The 17,624-nt window shown below is 38.0% G+C and overlaps 1 protein-coding gene across 2 annotated transcripts in view; it reads left to right on the forward strand.

Annotated features, from left to right (window-relative positions):
- LOC116383219 (CUB and sushi domain-containing protein 1) overlaps positions 1-17,624 on the forward strand; it is a 280,770-nt gene that overhangs the window by 105,892 nt on the left and 157,254 nt on the right. For both annotated transcript variants that reach the window (XM_031846879.1, XM_031846880.1), the window contains exons 6-8: positions 453-530; positions 9,568-9,649; positions 12,786-12,910. In XM_031846879.1, coding sequence (XP_031702739.1) covers positions 453-530; positions 9,568-9,649; positions 12,786-12,910 — 285 coding nt within the window. The remainder of the gene's footprint in view (positions 1-452; positions 531-9,567; positions 9,650-12,785; positions 12,911-17,624) is intronic.

The raw sequence follows: 17,624 nt of genomic DNA on the forward strand, positions 1-17,624 counted from the left end.
AGAGAGAGAGAGAGAGAGAGAGAGAGAGAGAGAGAGAGAGAGAGAGATTTGCTTTTCTCAGTAGAATGTAGTTTGGTTGTAGCACTGACTTTTGTTATCCTCTGCTCTGGTGCTAAGATAAAATAGATGGAATCCATTTTAAAGCTGCTCCACTGCTTTGCTCTTCTCTCCCCTTTTTTCTCCTCTATTGTCCCTTCTTCTCTGTCTTTTAATGTCTTCTCCCTTTCCCCTGTTCTAATTTTCAGTTTCTAACGCCGTTGCATTTGTTGTAGGTTTGTTGTTGGAGGGCGAGCGTGAAGCACTTACTGAATCGCAGAGAAATTGCATAGCTGATGTGTACTGAATGGCAAATGCTGAAAATAATACGCATTTCAATTTGTACAGTAATTTAAATTTAATACATCATTATCTATAATTAAATTATTAACCTCCATCTCCTCTTCTTTTTGCAGTGAAAAAAGCAATAGAGTTGAAGTCCAGAGGGGTGAAGATGATGCCCAGTAAAGACTCCAGTCACAAAAATGCTGTCTGTAAGTAAAATACTGTCTGCTGTTTGTGTGTTTCAGGTAATGTAACTGTAATTTAAAAAGACCTTTTTTAACCAAAGTTGAAACTTGCACACACACACACACACAAACACACACACACACACACACACATTTTCTGTATGTACACACAGCATGCATACATCTTTGATGTGGCAAGAGTAGTAATTTCATGTATTTTTCATTGGGGTTTCCATCTAAGAGACAAGAATTAGTGCTGCACTCTTTGTTTCTTTTCATATTTCCTTCAAAGGGTCAGAGGTCCATATGAAATTAGTTCTATAAATAGACATTGATGTGTGTTTACAGAAACAAAATCTATTTATAGAAGTAAATATACTAAAAACACACCCAGTATTTGCAAATAGATTGTATTTTTACACTACAGTAACAACAGGGAAGTTTTGACTTCCTTAATCCTTTATCCTTTATTAGTCCCACAGTGGGGAAATTCACAGGATCACAGCAGCAAAGTGGACAGTGCACTCAAGATACAGAGTAAAAAAAACAAGAGCAACAAGTAATATAAATAAGTAAATAAACAGTAAGAATATCAACTAAGTAAAAAAGTACAAAACGTACAAAATCCACAGTAACTAAGTATAACTAAAGAACTAAAATACTAAAATATTATATATACAGACAGGGTATTCTATCAATTTAGTTATTTTACACACTATACAATGATGATTACTTCTTAGTAATTACTGTAAAACATGCTAAAAGAGCGAACTGATTCAGAATGTACTATTTGTTATTCTTTTCGTTGTGTCAGCCCCCTTATACAACCATCATGTTTGAAACCAAGTCGTACTCATGAGCCTCTATTTTGTTGTTAAGACGGTTTGAAGACCTTTTCAAGCTTTCCTTCGTCACACACAGTGAACCTCCCTGTGCTGGTGTCATGATGACAATCTGCTACAGTCTATAATAAGCTCAATGCAGCATCATTTTTATATTCTAACTTTCTGAATCTTTAAGTGGAGTCTGGGGCTTTGGTGTTGGGATTCTTCATGGCCAAAGCGGGAAATGTGCCCACTACATCTTATCTGCCCCTCTGGAGGTGTAGCCAAGGATTCGTAAATTGACAGTGTAGTCTACATTAGGTAAAGTCATTGATGGGTACATTGTTGACATCCCACATCTGAGACATTTTGTTAGGCAGTAGTGAAATGCAGTGTACAGAGTTATATTATATGTTAGGCAATAGTTGACGGGTGGATGGATTGAATAATACTGTATGGTTGTAGGCTTCTTAGATGCTTTCCAACAAGGCGAAAGTTCACAATAAGCTATAAAACTGAAAAGCATCTCTTAAAACCATGAAGCTGAAAATACAAAACAGATTAAATACAAACAACAAATAAGTTCAACGTGTGCATTAGGAGGAGTGTTACTATTAGTTTCCACAACAATGGAGCAACGCCAACACACCGTTGCTGTTGAAGCTGACCAGAAACCTGCAGATGCATTTTCCAGCTCTGCTGTTTCATTTGTACTTGCCACAGTGCGACTGTCTCGCACCCCAATCTGCTTATCGCGCTGACCTCAGCACGTGTTGCTAGCAGCCTATAGCTGATATAAGTGTCAGAGCAGAACTGGTGCTTGTGAACTTTGGTTTCACATTACAGCATCAATCTAAATACAAAATGGAAAATGCTGAAATGGGTAGACCGATATACTGTGGTGGTAGTTAATTAATATATTTCTTTCTGAAGTGATGAACAGGATTGACATTGTCCTCAGAGCTCCTGAAGCAAAGATAAAAAATGCCATGGGCAGATTTCACACATATTAAACTAATATTTTGATATGAACAAAATTGTCTGAAGTTTTGTTGTTATGTTAGAATCTACCAAAGACAAAGGCAAAAAAAACTAAATCAAAGCTTTGTCAGACAAGGTCTCAAGATGATTTTCCATTTGTTTGTTTTAATGCTGGCAACTAATGTGCGCAGTAGGTGTCAATTTTGGATTTTATTTTGGAATTCTGGCCATTTATTTACTCAGTTTCAGCTTTGTGATATCTTCCCACCTCATGAACCATCTTCGCCAGCTACTGATACTATACAGCGAATCAAATCCATCACTTGTTATTTAATAAGTCACATTTCACCTAAGTTGCAGCTAATGGGAATCCAAATAAACTTAAACAATATGTTGACCATGGGACAATTGAACAATACATGTGATGAATATTTCTACAAATGAAAGACATATCTCTCTGCAGCTTGCAGATGCCCTTAAAACAGTATCCGGATCATGTGACTGAGGCTTTTAATTGTCACGGAAGCCCGAGCTCATACCTCATCCATTCCTTAGGGTTTAGCTTCATAATAAACCCCTCATCAATAATTCTTCTGATTTACACGCTCAGCCAAGCATGTGCTGGTGCAATTAACATTACTATGTGTGTGAGTGTGAAGAAGAAATTGCGTGTGCTTGTGTGCTTCTCCATGTGTTGTGGCAATTAAGATTAAACTGGTATGCTCCATGTGTATTTGAGTTTGTGCATGCGTATGTGAGGAGTTCCTGTGGTAAATCAGTTTATTATTTTTATCAATGATGTAGGGCTCAGTGAAGAGTGCAGACATCACACACACTTTATTTTTACTCACGCTTAAACAAACTAAGCGTGCACACATAGATACACACAAATACGTAAGCACGTTCATACACAAATGTGTTTTCCTGTGAAAGAATTGCCTGAAGTCAGTCTGCTGAGTCCAAAGCTATTGCATTTGCTTGTTACGAGAAGGGCCAGCTTACAAAAACATCTTGTTGTGAAGTAACTCTCTTATCATGGGGGTCTGTGGAGGTTTCTCTCAGGCTGACATGTAAATGTATTCAAAATAACTATGGTATAGCCTTGGAAATGTGATGTTCCGCATGTTTCTTAAATACATATTCATTTGAAAAGCTAAACTCTAACTCCGTAAGCAATGATGCTCGTCTGCAAAAACTCAGCTACGTAATCGTATGACTTGTTGTTCAGATCTTGTTGCACATTACCCTGTGTGGATTTTATCACGGTGTTAAGTAAAATCACAGCAATCAGCAATGTTCCATATGTGCTGAAAGAATCTCAGAAGTAGCTGTCCCACTTGTAAAATTATCACTGCCCTGTAGAAAACGAGCTTTGTTATCTGTTATCGCAATGTCGGGCCAAATAATGATGATAATGGCTATTAGCTGTGTTGTCCAGGGCTCCCTAAAGCTTTTGAAGCCCTGCACCAAATGAGAAATGTAGTTCCTCACCATGGGACCCATGCTTATTAAAGCATAGCCTTTTTATTGTGGGGATCAAAACTGAGTAAATGTGGGTTTTCATATTGGGTCGAAGGCTCAGTAAGGTTACCGCAATCATGTAGCTCAGTTAGTCCATCAGGCTGGGAACCTGATCATTAAAACATTAAAAAATATAGCCAAGGTCCAATCTTGGTCCCGATCCAGTCTTTGAACAACACTTCTTTACACTGTATGACCCCCAGTAGTAATATAGCTGTATTGCAGAGAATTATGCAATATATAATCATTACAAAGAACCAGAGACTGATGGTAATGAGTTTTACCCGTCTAGAGAATGGAGCGCTTATGAATCATAATCTAAAAGACTGTCTGTTGCAGCCTCTAGCCTACAGTAAAGCACAGTCTAAATGGACAGACACACATGAGAATATGTTTCAATCAGTTTGAGAACGGTGTGTTTATGAATAATTCTCACACTGACTATTGATTAGAATCTTACGTATGTGACACTGAAGATAGAGAGATAATTAGAGACAGAAAAAAAACACAGATACAGAAAAAGAAAATAGATAGGCATACAGAGAGAGAGAGATAGAGAGAGAGAGAGAGAAACAGATAGATATACAGACAGACAGAAAAACAGGTGGTTAGGTATCCAAGGGATACACCAATGTAAAATATGTAGAAAATGTGAAATGGTTCAAATTAAAGCAGCCCATCGTGCAGTTGTCCTCTCACAGCGGCAACATTAGCTTACTGCTGAGGATGTGTCATAATTATAGAGAGACAGAAAGATTGTGATTAAGGCGTTTTACTCCCTAGACAATGACCTAGAACTGTAATGAATCATTATTGTGAGAGTGTGATTTATAATCAGTGTTTTCTTCAGAATTGTCATGCAAGGTAGTTCTGGGCCGCAGATTACTCAAATCAAAACGAAGCGACCACTTGAAACAAGGAAATCACACAATGGTACCACAGATACATACATTTGGGAAAACATCACAGTAATGCAGACTGTACGAATATTATTTTATGCTGTGTTCCATTACACGTGGCTTTGACTCAGGATCACAACGAGTGTATTGATGTGGATAAATCTTGTGGGCTCAACTAAATGATGGTGGGAAGATGGCTGCAGTCTTCAGCTCTCGGCTTGATTGACTTGTGAACACAAGAACGTGGAGAAGAGAGAGAGGGCTGAGTGGATAAGAGGCAACAAGGAGAGCAGAGGAGAGCGTATCAACAAACTGCACTTCACACATTTCTCTCTTCATCCAGCTGGCATCTGAAGAGCACCTCAAAGACTCTTACCTGAAACAGATGTCAGCTGATCACACACACACACACTCAAAATACTCTCCCACGCTCTTCCTGCCTCCCTCTTTCTCTTTGCACCCTGTGTCATTGACTGTTTGACCACAGTTTCTTTTTTAATGGTTCATCTGTCTGTCGGTATAATAACTAATCTTTTGTGCTACACGGTTTGCATTCTCAATGCAAATATCTTTTGTGTTTATCCGTCTTTAGTTTGCCCTCTAAACCAGTGGTTCTTCATTGTTCTCCAATTCCCTGAGCCAGTGGTTTGTAACTCTTTCCCATGGGAACGTCAACAACAGTTTGTTACAATAAACAAACAAAGCTAACATCATATAAGACTGCAATACCGGTTTTGTCAGTGGGCTTATTTTATCAAATTCATACGTAATAAGCGAATAACAGAAAAACGATGAATAAATCAACAAGTGAACGAACAGAAAATGGTAAAAAAAAAGAGAAAACACAGAAATAGTAATTTAACACCACACCCTCTGAGCAACTACATGTATTTTTTCATGCAATCTAAAATGAGACCCAAGACTTTACAAAATGATACTTAGATCAGCACTATACATAGGTATTGTACATAATAACTTCATCTGCAAAGTAACTATTTGTCAAATAAATGTTGTGGAGTCAAAAAAAAGTAGTATAAAATTGAACAAAATGAAATATTAAAGTAAAGAACAGATATAAATACATCTCACTACTGCAGCAGCCACATAGTCTTTATGTTTGGTACCAAGGAATTCATATTTTTCTGACAGTTACTTTTTCTAAGGCGTGAGTGCATAGTGAATGGTTGAGGACAGGAGGAACCGAGTCATTCAATGAGTTTAAACCCAGTCTGTAGGAGGGGGCGGCTGACACCAAGAGTCTACTAGACATCAGAAATGTCAAACATATATTGGCATCAATGAGAAAATGAATCACTTTTTCCAACTTCCTAAAAAGTTGACTTTTAGATATGAATGGTTTGCTGAAGACACTTTGATGATATGGAAATTATATTATGCATCATAAGCTTGTGTTTAGGCGTTGAATGGTCTTTTAAGTGCAAATATGGGATTAAGTCAGCTTGAGGATTTTTGACAAGCCCATCAATATTGCCAGATATTTGGCAGCTATGTCTCTGTCTACAACAATCTCATGTTGTTTGCATGAGCCGGATTTGTTTCGGCAATATGAACCTTTGTATTTGATGCCAATGAAAGCCATTTGAACATTAGTGAGAGAAAAGGGACGAGAGAGTGTAACAGAGAGAGTGTCTTTTTATAGGGTGTTTGTGTGCTGATTTTTGGACAGAACATCAAAAAACACAGCAGAGCAACAAGACAGCTTGTTCTGTTTGCATCATATCTCACGCAAACATGCATAAACAGCATCCATACGCTCACAACCCCTCAGCAAAAATCACACAAACACACCAAATCATTCATCCATCTTTTATGCTGGGATGCACCACACTCCGCACCCCTTTGTAAATTGCAGCTAATGTGTACTAGAGAGTAAAATGCGGGGTGAGCAAGCTGAGATTACAAAAGTAGAGAGAAGGACTGAGTGGGAACAGAGGCAGATGTGGAGGACAGGAAGAGAGAGGCTAGTGAGAAAGATACTAGTAGAGATGGACAGAAAGAAAAAGAGATGCTATGAGTTCAGATATAGCTCTCTCTCCAGGATATTCTCTGTTCTTTCCCTTTTTGCTATTGTAGTCCCTTTTTAGCATTCTCCTCATTTCCATTTTATTCATTTTCTCCTTCCTTTCACTTTATATTTTATTTTTTTGCTAACCACCATTATTCATCCACAGAGTTCCATTAAGACAGAGCTGGTTCAAACTGGTTTCTGTCATGTTGTCTGGTCTCATTTACATTTACATTATGTTTCTAGGCATGCAGCAGATGCTCCCAGCCACAGCGAAGTCTAAAAGCGATGAAAGATCCCAAATATGAGCTGGACAAAAATTGGCATGTTTTGCATTTGTGCTGGTTTTAGGAACACAACTGATCATGCAGATGGATGAGAAAAACTAATTACTGCACATGTTTTTAATTTCGACCACAACATTTATTTTGCCATATTCTTTTTCTTATTATTTTCTGGTTTTTTTTGTGACAATTTCTCCCCCAGGAGGTCTGATTAAATCTTTGTGTAATTGCACACTACATGTTTGGATTTAACTAGGAGTAGTTCACAACATTTTACATATTCTAAAAACTAAGATAAAGTTTATTATGGAAGCAGACAAATTGTAAGGGAGACACAATTCCTGAAACAATTCATTCTAGAGCAAGTTTCCACACATGCTGGTAAACCTTATAAATACAAGATTAATGCACTTTTTAAGGGGTGGAAGATGTATTCAGAACCTTTCGTTAAAGTGTGTAGGGTTTGGCGGCATCTTGCGGTGAGGTTGCATATTGCAACGAACCGAAAGTTCTATGGTGTGCCAAGCGTGTAGGAGAGCTACAAAGTGAAAATGCGAGTGACCCTCTCTAGAGCCAGTGTTTGGTTTGTCCATTCTAGGTCACCGTAGAAACACGGCCCATGATGAGGACCCGCTACATATTTAGATGTAAATGTCTCATTCTAAGGTAACAAAAACACAATAATTATTATCAACTGATTATACACAAAATAAAACATGATTACTTAATATTATATTTCATGTCTGCCAATGAATCCCACTAAATGCTACACACTGTTCTTTAAAGTAGAAATGGAAATGTGACAATGTAAAATTACCCAGTTCAAAGTGCAAGTACTCCATTCAATATTTTAATTAAAAGTATAGTATTATGGGCAATGCATTTGAGTATCATCATTAAAAAGTTATCATTATGGAGGCAGAATGGCTCCTGTCATTACATTTTTATATTATTATCATCGATATTATTATATCATTGGAGTATTATTACTGATGTATTAACCTGTAAGCAGTATTTCATTGTTGTGGCTGGTCAAGCTGGAGAACAACATAATTAAAATGAAGTAGAAAAATAGCATTTATCTGTTTAAGTATGTAAGCATTTCGATGCAAATGGAAATGCTAAATATAATAGAAAGACAAATACAGAATCTTGAAAATGACAGCGCAAGTATAATACATGCATAAAGTACTTAGTTACTTTGTGGCGAAAAAACAAAACATTATGAAGAATGACTGAAACATAAGCTAAAGAAACACTAAACAAATGTAAGTTGATTTATTTAGTGGAGAGAAAAGGAGTTTTATCTATTCACTACTTATCTTATCTAACAGGTAATGTTAGTACTGTAAAGTTAGCTAACTCAAACCCTGGTCCTTTGCTTTGATTGCTCATGACATGCTAGGTTTGCTCAATATTTAACATCACCTGAACAGCCTTTCATGATACTTTATGAAGTAACGTTACATGCAAAAAGATCTTCATCGATATGGTGAATGGAAACATTTTTTTGTTTTATTCTTTTTAGTTTAGGAATTGACAACTTTCATCATTTAGGCAGATATTTTATCTTAATTTAATTATCAATGCATTAACATTAGCCCTTCTGCTATAAAGTTCATTAGCTCGCTTTCTAATCATGTTGCTGTGACATCTCATGCATCAGTGAGCTTTTTGCTCAATGGCTGTTATTCAACACATTTTCTAAATTGTATTCCTTTACATCTTTTACTTTTTTTCAAAGTACTGTGTAAAATCTGGATGTATGGAATTTGTATGTGATTATAGCATCTTTCTGATGATTTTCTTCATATGTATTTTATCTAGTTCAATTACAACTTGTAGAAAATCTGTAGCGGGCCGGAGACATTTGAGACGTGTCTATTTTGTGTTGGATGATCTCTATAGACTGATAAATTACCGGTCATAATATGGGTATTGCTGCTCTTTGGTGAAAAACTTGAATCGTTATATCTCTTCTATTATGATTACATCTACCAGGTGGAAAAATAAACAGAAGAGGGAGAGGCCTTGTTTTCACATTGAGGCCTGAGTTTTTCTCAAACATGTTCCTGTCAACTGAGAATAGATCTATATTAATATTCAAAGGCTGACTGCATGCCTCATTTTATGAACTCTCAACAACAGTAGGGGATATTTCTCACGGTTTGGAGTTATCCTAGCTGCGCTTTAACACTTGACTGTCATCACATATTAAAAAATACTCAGATGCTTGTGGTGGTCACAATAACAATAAGGATTTGTGTCCCAGCTCACTTTCATCTTACTGTAAAACTCGTTATGAGAACAAGTTTTATAATTCACCTTCAAGTCAATAAAATGCACATACATAATCTCAAAACGACACTATACCTACCATCAGGGGTGTAACAGTTCACAACATTTCAATTAATTTAATTTAATTTAAGCTTTTGCATAAATGCAATAGTATTATTTCAATATGGTTCAATCCAAATGCGTGTACTGTTACACCCCTACCTACCATGTATGTTTCCTTTTTTTCAGCGAGTCAAAGCGGTCTTGCTGGTGATGTATGTCCAGATCCTGGGGTTCCAGAAAATGGCAAGAGGATGGGCTCAACCTTCCAGTAAGTTCCCTTTATTCCAGACTCAAATGCTCTCAGTCACTCCAAATGCAAGTTTATCATATCAAGTCAAATCAAGTATATTAAAAACACGCAGGAGTGCCTTGGATGTTGTTGATCTTTTGACCGGGCACATAGATTATTATCATATGTGTGTCAGACATGTAGAAACCAGACTGCATAAATTATCTAACTCAAAAGTCCTACAATAGATGACTATGCAGACCTGGCACAATTCAAAAATCATTTGCATGACATGGGAGCAGAGGAATACTTGCTCCATTTATGTGTATTTTGTGCTTCGTTTATGTTGTGCGTGGTTTATTTTTAAAAGTCAAAACAGCTCGCTTCTTCCCTATGGAGCCAAATCCTGGCCAATAGTTTTGATCATTTGAAATAAATGGGGGAAAATAAATATTTTATTCAAAACAATTCCAGAACTGAATCAAAATTATATTCAACCCAAACTTTTCATTCACTTATTGTTATTTTGAATACATTGCTGTATTTTTCAATGTTCAAGACCACAACTTGAACTTTCAGGTTACATTTTTTTTTCTTCAAATAATCAAAACTATTGACCTGGAATTGGCTCCATACTTGCCAACATAGTATATTTGATAATCGGAAGGATCGGAAGAACTCCTGGTGGACTATTATTTTTGACTGATCAACTGTTAACTAAAAATATTGCGCCTTGCTGCTGGCTGAACAGACTTTACTGCAAAAACACAGTACTACTGAGTTTACGAAAGTAGAGTTGGTCCCCCTCCCACCCTGCTGTGGCTTTACAAAAAACTTGTCTGTGCAACATATATGATAGACAATGGGTGCAGTAGGGGACCGTCACAGCGTCTTAGACTGGATAGGAGACACACAGGTATGCTAAAGCTTAGTTTAGATCTTCAGATACCCTGTTGTGTTGCGTTGTCTCCTCACTCTCCTTCAATCATGGGTCCTTTAACTCCCACACTGAGAGTGAATGCCACTCTGCCCCTCTTCTGGTCCCAGAAATGGTCCAATAAGCATGAAACTTTCTCAAAAAAGTTCCCCATCGTTTTCCTGCTGAAGTGTTCATGTATCATCATGAATAATTTCTGTCTGTTGGGGACCTGTTGTTACAGCTCAGGCTTTTTAGATGTGAATCAGCTTATTTTACTGGCTTGTAATAAACTTGAAAAACTCACATATTCACATTCGCAGTCTTCTAGATCCTCCTCAAGGGGGAAGCTGTGCAGTGCTCGTCAGACTCCGCCAACCTGTTTCACTTATAGGAAAGCAAATTACTAGCTGCTACAGTTTCCACCTGCAAATACAGATATACAAAAACAAACACTAAAAAAAGACAAAACCACCTGCAGGTGATGCGGTTTTTCTTTTAGAACACCTTCACCTGTAACTGTCTGTCCAGAACAGCCGGTCTGACATTAGCCATCATATGTTTAGCCTCTTTTGCGTTGTTCTCCGGGTGTCCTTGTTTCTGCATTTTTATCATCATTAGTTGCTCTTCTGTACAGAGGCACACGGTTAACCATACATATTTATCAATGTACTTTACTAATCACCTTCCAGGTTTATAAGGGTCCTTACTCATATAGGGGGTGTACACAGAGAATGTGAAGGAATGTTTCGGAAGTAGGAACCTCTGCTAAGACAAGGACTTGGTGGTCACAGAGATCTTTAAATTATTCACTCCATGGTGTCTGCCGTCTTATCTGAAGAAAGGAAGACACATCACTTTATTTAATCAGGAGTGAGCAACTATAATGATCACTTCTCCCCATGACTCATCCTCTTAGCATCAGTGGCAGCTAAATTGCTCTTAAGTTTCTTTGGCGATTATGAGGGAATCAAGACAGGCATCCCTTTTTTTTTTTTACCTAATTCTGGGACTATTTTCAGTCCAAACAACTTTTAAACGATAATCATCTTTTAATCTCCAGCTCCTGGTGCTCTTCTTTACCATTAGCAACTTTGACTGCACAAACTCGGTAGGACTATTAGCGGAGCTGTCTGAGTTAGTGAAAGGTCATTACCTCTGTGTGTGTGTGTGTGCATGTTTGTGTGTTTATCTGTGAGTGAGTATACGTGTAAGTGTGCATGCATGTGGGCATGGATGTGTTTGCCGTGTGTTACAGGTTTGTATCTAATCATCATTAAGCAATGAGATGCAGGAGCTGGAACAGAATTGTGGTGTAATGAGGTAAAACAGGAGAAATGGAAAGAGAGCAAACCTGCAAAGAGAACTCAAGACATGCGAGATGACAGTCACTTAGTGTGTCACGGCAGCTTTGATTCACAGACAACCACATACACAACTGTGCAGAAGGTTTTAGTCCTTTTCAAGGAAATAGCAATAACAACACAGTTTTCTTTCATGTAATTGTAAATTTCACAGTGAGCGGCTGGATGAGAGGTATTTTCAGTGTCATCAGCAGCGCCGAAGTAGCAGAAGCTGTAAAGTGAATGACCCAACTCTCTGTGACAAAGGCACAGAAAGAGAGATTTGGCCAGGCAGTACGACTCTACAGTGTTAAACAACAGGGTGGAGCCACTGAACAACCAGAACCCTATGTAGCGAATGTTTGGCCAGGTGTTAGACTGTGGTGTGTATCAGCGGGAAGGAGACATTAAGCTTTAAAGACAAGATACCATGCAGACATCCACTCAAATGGCTGAATGTCCCTCTCACTGGTTAGACAGCGGGGTGTTGGAGGGAATGAGAAAACAAGAATGATGAGAACAAATGATGAGAGAGGAGGCGGGAGGAGTGGAGAAAAGAAAGGAGAAGAGAGCAAAGGAAAGGAGAAGAGAGCAAAGGAAAGCAGACAACAAGAAAAAGGCTTCACTGGAAAAGAAATAAAGGGTCTTACAGAAAGAGAGGAAGTATAGGTCCTAATTGGACAATCTGTGGGAACGGTTGGCTTCTAAAAGCCACTGTCTCATTAATATCATGGCCATCATTCATACATAATGTCTGCAATTACCTTGCCTACCAGTTCTCTTAAGATATAACCAGCAATGTAAGAGGTCTCTGCATTACCACAACATCACCGTTATGAAGCAGTGAGCACTAGAATCAACGATACTGTTGTTACTTTATTAACAAGTGTTCTTGCTGTTGTGCCCCCTTAAATAGGATTGGATCCAGCGTCCAGTTCAGTTGTGATGACAGCTATGTACTACAAGGATCTAAAAGTATCACCTGTCAACGCGTCACTGACACACTGGCTGCTTGGAGTGACCACAGACCCATCTGCAGAAGTAAGTTCCACCTGTCATTCCCTCTGAAACCTGTTGTGAGTTGTTAGCTGTCCATGCATTAGAGCTGAAGTTGTTTTATACAATGAGTTCATGTCTACCGACAGCAAAAGATGAAGTCGAGCAAAGTGAATCCTGGTGCTTGGTATGAATGTTCATCAAGTCTATTTTTGCCTGAAATGTATTGCACTGATCACACATCCATGAAATAAGACAAATAACAGATTTGTATTCATATTCACATTGCATTGAAACTATCTCAGCATTCTTTCACTGCTAGTATGTTATGATATTTACTGAAGTATTCAAAATCATAGGAACTGTTTTTTAGTTTTCCATAGACATCCAAAGACTATATTCACATAGTACATTTGCACACACTATCATACATACTCATACTGATGGTGGCAGAGCCGTCAAGCAAGGTTCTGACCTACTTATCTGGGATTCAGTGTTATGCTTAAGGACAGTTTAGCATGCATTAGCTGGAGCCAGGAGTTTAACCACCAACCCCTATGACTGGCTTTAATCGCCACAAAAAAACATGATGGTAAAAAATGTAGCACTGAAACTAGACTTTAATATTCACAATAAAGCAAATGTGCTTGTTATAGTTCTTGGATAACAGTGTGGAGTTCCATGGCAGGAATGTGTAAGCTACATTAGAGTGTGGCCACACAGACAACACGTGTTAGTACAATAAATCCATTGTTAGTTTTTGTTTCTTCAGGGGATTTGTTGATGATAATAAAAAGGTAAAATAAGGCCAACCTATACTATGATACTTAGTGCTGCCTGAGATCCCCAGACTGTTGTTCCAAAGCCACAAATATGGCCAAAGCCTGTTCACCTTCAGTCATTAAACTGGACAATGAAACAGTCACAAGGTTCCTTTTTCAGCTCCTCTGGCAAGGAATCCTCTGCTCAGGTCAAAAGATTCAGAGCATAGCTGAGAGCCAGGCCCTGCAAAGCCCTAAAACTAATCAACAACACTACTAAACCAATATATTATGTATATATAGCATGATACAGTACCTACATTTGACTTAATTCATGGTAAATGCCTCTGATTAGTTTCACTGTATTGTATAACTACTGAGATTTTGCATACCCTTTTCAATGCTGCATTACTTTTGTCTGGTTCCAGACCTCTGCATCGGCTCAAATCTCCCACTTTTTCAGCGTTTAAATTGCTCTAATGTGTTGTTCACAGTAACACAAATAACAACTCCTAAATGGGCATCTTTCTTACAGCTCCTAGCAACTGCTACCTCAGCTTGTGTGCACTGAAAATGACAAAAATGGATGCCTGCACAATCCAGATACCCATTTGTAAAGCATTAAATATAATAATATATCTGTTTAGACAGAATTTTCTGAATATTTATCTGGGTATGTTATTTTGCTGGTATTTGTTAATGCAGAGGCACTAAAAGTTTACAATAATTGAAGCACAATGAAAAATATCAACGTGATTTACATTTTGTTGTGTTGATGTGTTCAAATCCATGATTCACTTTCTGACTGACTGGCTGAGTGACTAAATAAAAAATACAAGTTTGAGTGGCAGAGCAATGATGCAGGGGCTCTCACTGCCCACATGTTCACTGACAATACCGTGTGGGGTGTATTGCCCAACAATAAAAAGGCAGACAGATAGCACACACACACTTATATTGACAGCAAGTATCCAAAGGACAATGCCACACACACACGTCATAGCTGCAGCAGTATTTGCCTTGAGCTGTGTGTGTTTGACGGACAGGAAGTCCCAGTGCTCAGACGCACACTATAGGGTCCTTGTCACATTGTATTATAGTGTAAGTGTGTGTGTGACTGCAGGAATCCGAGTTCATGATATTGGCTACTTTTGTCAGTAAGAGACAGTAGAGAGGAAGACTGCAGTGAGACATTGACAGAGATGGAAGGACATGTGGATATTATTTTCATAATTAGCTTGCTTGCAAAGCTTCGGTGAAAGCTTCATTTTATTGTTCATATTTTCATGCAATAATTATACCTTTTTATTGGCCAGATGACCTTGAACCCATGACTGATTTTTGGTGCAGTACATTTCTTTCTGAAATGAAAGGAGAATAACTGTTCCACGTTAAGAATAGAATGTAGTCGCTCAGTATGCATTACATTTCATGTTCCTTCAATGAAGTCGTAGATGCAGAAACTATGTATGGTATTTTTAAACAACAACTTGTTTTTCTTACTTTCAAAACTAGCGAAGGGTACTTTTTAGGGGAAATCTGAATTCAAAAGGGGAATTTTCAGTATGACACAACACAACACAATATAGTGACAGCTGGAAACTGTACATTCAGAACAATATATTCAGTATTCAGACAGTGATTTCTGTTTTGATATGTTTCATATAAATTGCTGTAATTATGGTGAGGAATAAACACAAAGAGCAAAAAAGAGAGAGCAAGGAAGAGAAAAAGAAAGAGCGGAAAAGAGGCAGTCGGATGCAAACAGGCAGGCAGAGGTTAAATATTGCTGGACTGCTCTGGTGTATTGTGTTATCTGATGTAATCACTCTCCTGGGATTCAAACCCATGAGCTTCTTTCATTCTCTACTGAGACTTTAATGTTAATTAGAAGCTGGTCTCTGGGATGAATCGCCATGAATGTGTTTCTGTGTGTCCGTGTGCGTGTGTGTGCGTGTACCTGTGTGTATCACAGTGTGTTTCGGCTCTCTTTTCTAATTAACAGGCAGATCAGTCATCAGAGGTCCTCCTCTCTCCCTCTCTCTCTTGGTATTTTCAGTGCCTCTGAATCTTCCTTGCCTTTTGCCCTTCCTCCTTCAATTTATTTTCTTTCCCTTTCCCAGATTATTATCTTTCACCCTCTCTATTTTATTTCCGTCTCAACCTCTCCCACTCAAGTCTCTCCACTTTGTCTATCAACCTGCCTGTTGTGTCTTTGCAGACTTCCACCCATCTCTCTCTAAATCCTCACCCTCACTATTATTCAGTATTATTTGTCTGTCCTTTCTTGTCTTAAATGTTATTTCCTCTATGTCATTGCCCTTCCTTCCCTATAATGGCAGTGATCGCCTCCAGCTAACTAATTATGATAGATAAATGGCAAATATATGGCCAGATAAAACTTCCTCTGCAATGGTGACAGTGCTTGTTGACCAAAACTGACTGAAAATGTCAAGTAAACTATTTAATATTACTGTAATAGAGAGAGAGAGTGGTTTTAAGGGTACCGTTGCCTTTTTTTTGCCAAATATCTCTTTAAGGCAATAACACTTTATGACTTTATGAGGTACTGAAAGCAAAATATATTACTTGCAGTATTACACAGGACACAATCGATATGGATGAAATAGAGCATTTGGAAGGATATTATGAAAAATGCTTTCATAATGGAGATCTGCAGGCTCTTTAGGAGCAAAGGTGTATACTGAAGCAGCAGAGTTTGGGGCAAATGTTTTGAAAATATCCATTTTTACCTGGAACATTTCTAAAAATAAATGACCTTTTTTCCATAGTGAAATATCCTAACAGCTGTTGGATGACTTGTTATACAATTCAGGACAGACATACTGTACTTTGACCCCCAACTATAAATCCAAGTGACTTTGGTGATCCCCAGCCCCTATGATTAGCCTTTGCCATCAAAACAGATGTAGGCTCCCCTAAATTGTCATTATAAAAATATTGAGTAATGTTTTTGGATATTATTAGAACATTATCTTCTAGAGAGAAGCCTCCAGTTTTTGAGGTAACTATGATGTTTGATTCTGGTTTATTGTTCATTTTTGGGGGGGATAATTGTGACCTTCCAGAATTTGAACATCATGAGGAAACAGTGTCTTTCAGTGTCCAACACACAAATGAATGTCGATGGAGGGAAAACAAATGAAAGAAAAAGTCTTCAGACCACAGCCCCAAGTACTTTTTTCCCCTCCATTGCACAAGGCTGTATGTTTTGTACTTATACCAAGTTATGCATTTATGTATGTTAACAGTGCGAAAGGTTTCTGAAAGGCTGCACTCTGGTAGACAGTAGATTTGTGGAGCTAATGATATGCCCTTTTTGGTAATTGGATCCACTTTCTAGAATACATTGTTTTCCTTCCCTCAAACTGCAGCATGAATATACAGCATGTGGTTCTTTTATTTTTACATCGTCCAATATTGCACATAGAAAGTAACACTTTTCAACCATTGTCTTGTTTTTGTTGTTCTGGTGTTTATCACTTTCACTCATGATGTCATAACAGATTTTGCAGCGCTACTGATGTTCTGATTCACCCCACTGACCCTACTATAATTGCACTTCTATCCATCCTGGGAGAGGGATCCCTCCTCTGTTGCTCTCCCACAGGTGTCTCCCTCTTTTCTCCCCATTAAAGGGGTTTTTGGGGGAGTTTTTCCTGTTCCGATGTGAGGGTTCCGGGACAGAGGATGTCATACGTGTACAGATTGTAAAGCCCTCTGAGGCAAATTTGTAATTTGTGATTTTGGGCTATACAAAAATAAATTGAATTGAACAATTTCCCAAGTTTTTGTGTGCATACTGTATATCAGGTACAGTATTCACCTTCACTTTCAGTGTTTTAGACAATGAAGTAAACATTTTAATTTGTATCGCTATCATAAGTGAGAGGGATGAGTAACGCATTAATGGAAACATGACCTTAATGATAACAAAACACATTTGATAATGACGACGCACTTCATAAATGGTAACA

The sequence above is a fragment of the Anarrhichthys ocellatus genome, unplaced genomic scaffold (genome assembly GCF_004355925.1).
Source record: "Anarrhichthys ocellatus isolate YVR2014 unplaced genomic scaffold, GSC_Weel_1.0 scaffold6, whole genome shotgun sequence".
In the NCBI taxonomy this organism is placed as follows: domain Eukaryota; kingdom Metazoa; phylum Chordata; class Actinopteri; order Perciformes; family Anarhichadidae; genus Anarrhichthys; species Anarrhichthys ocellatus.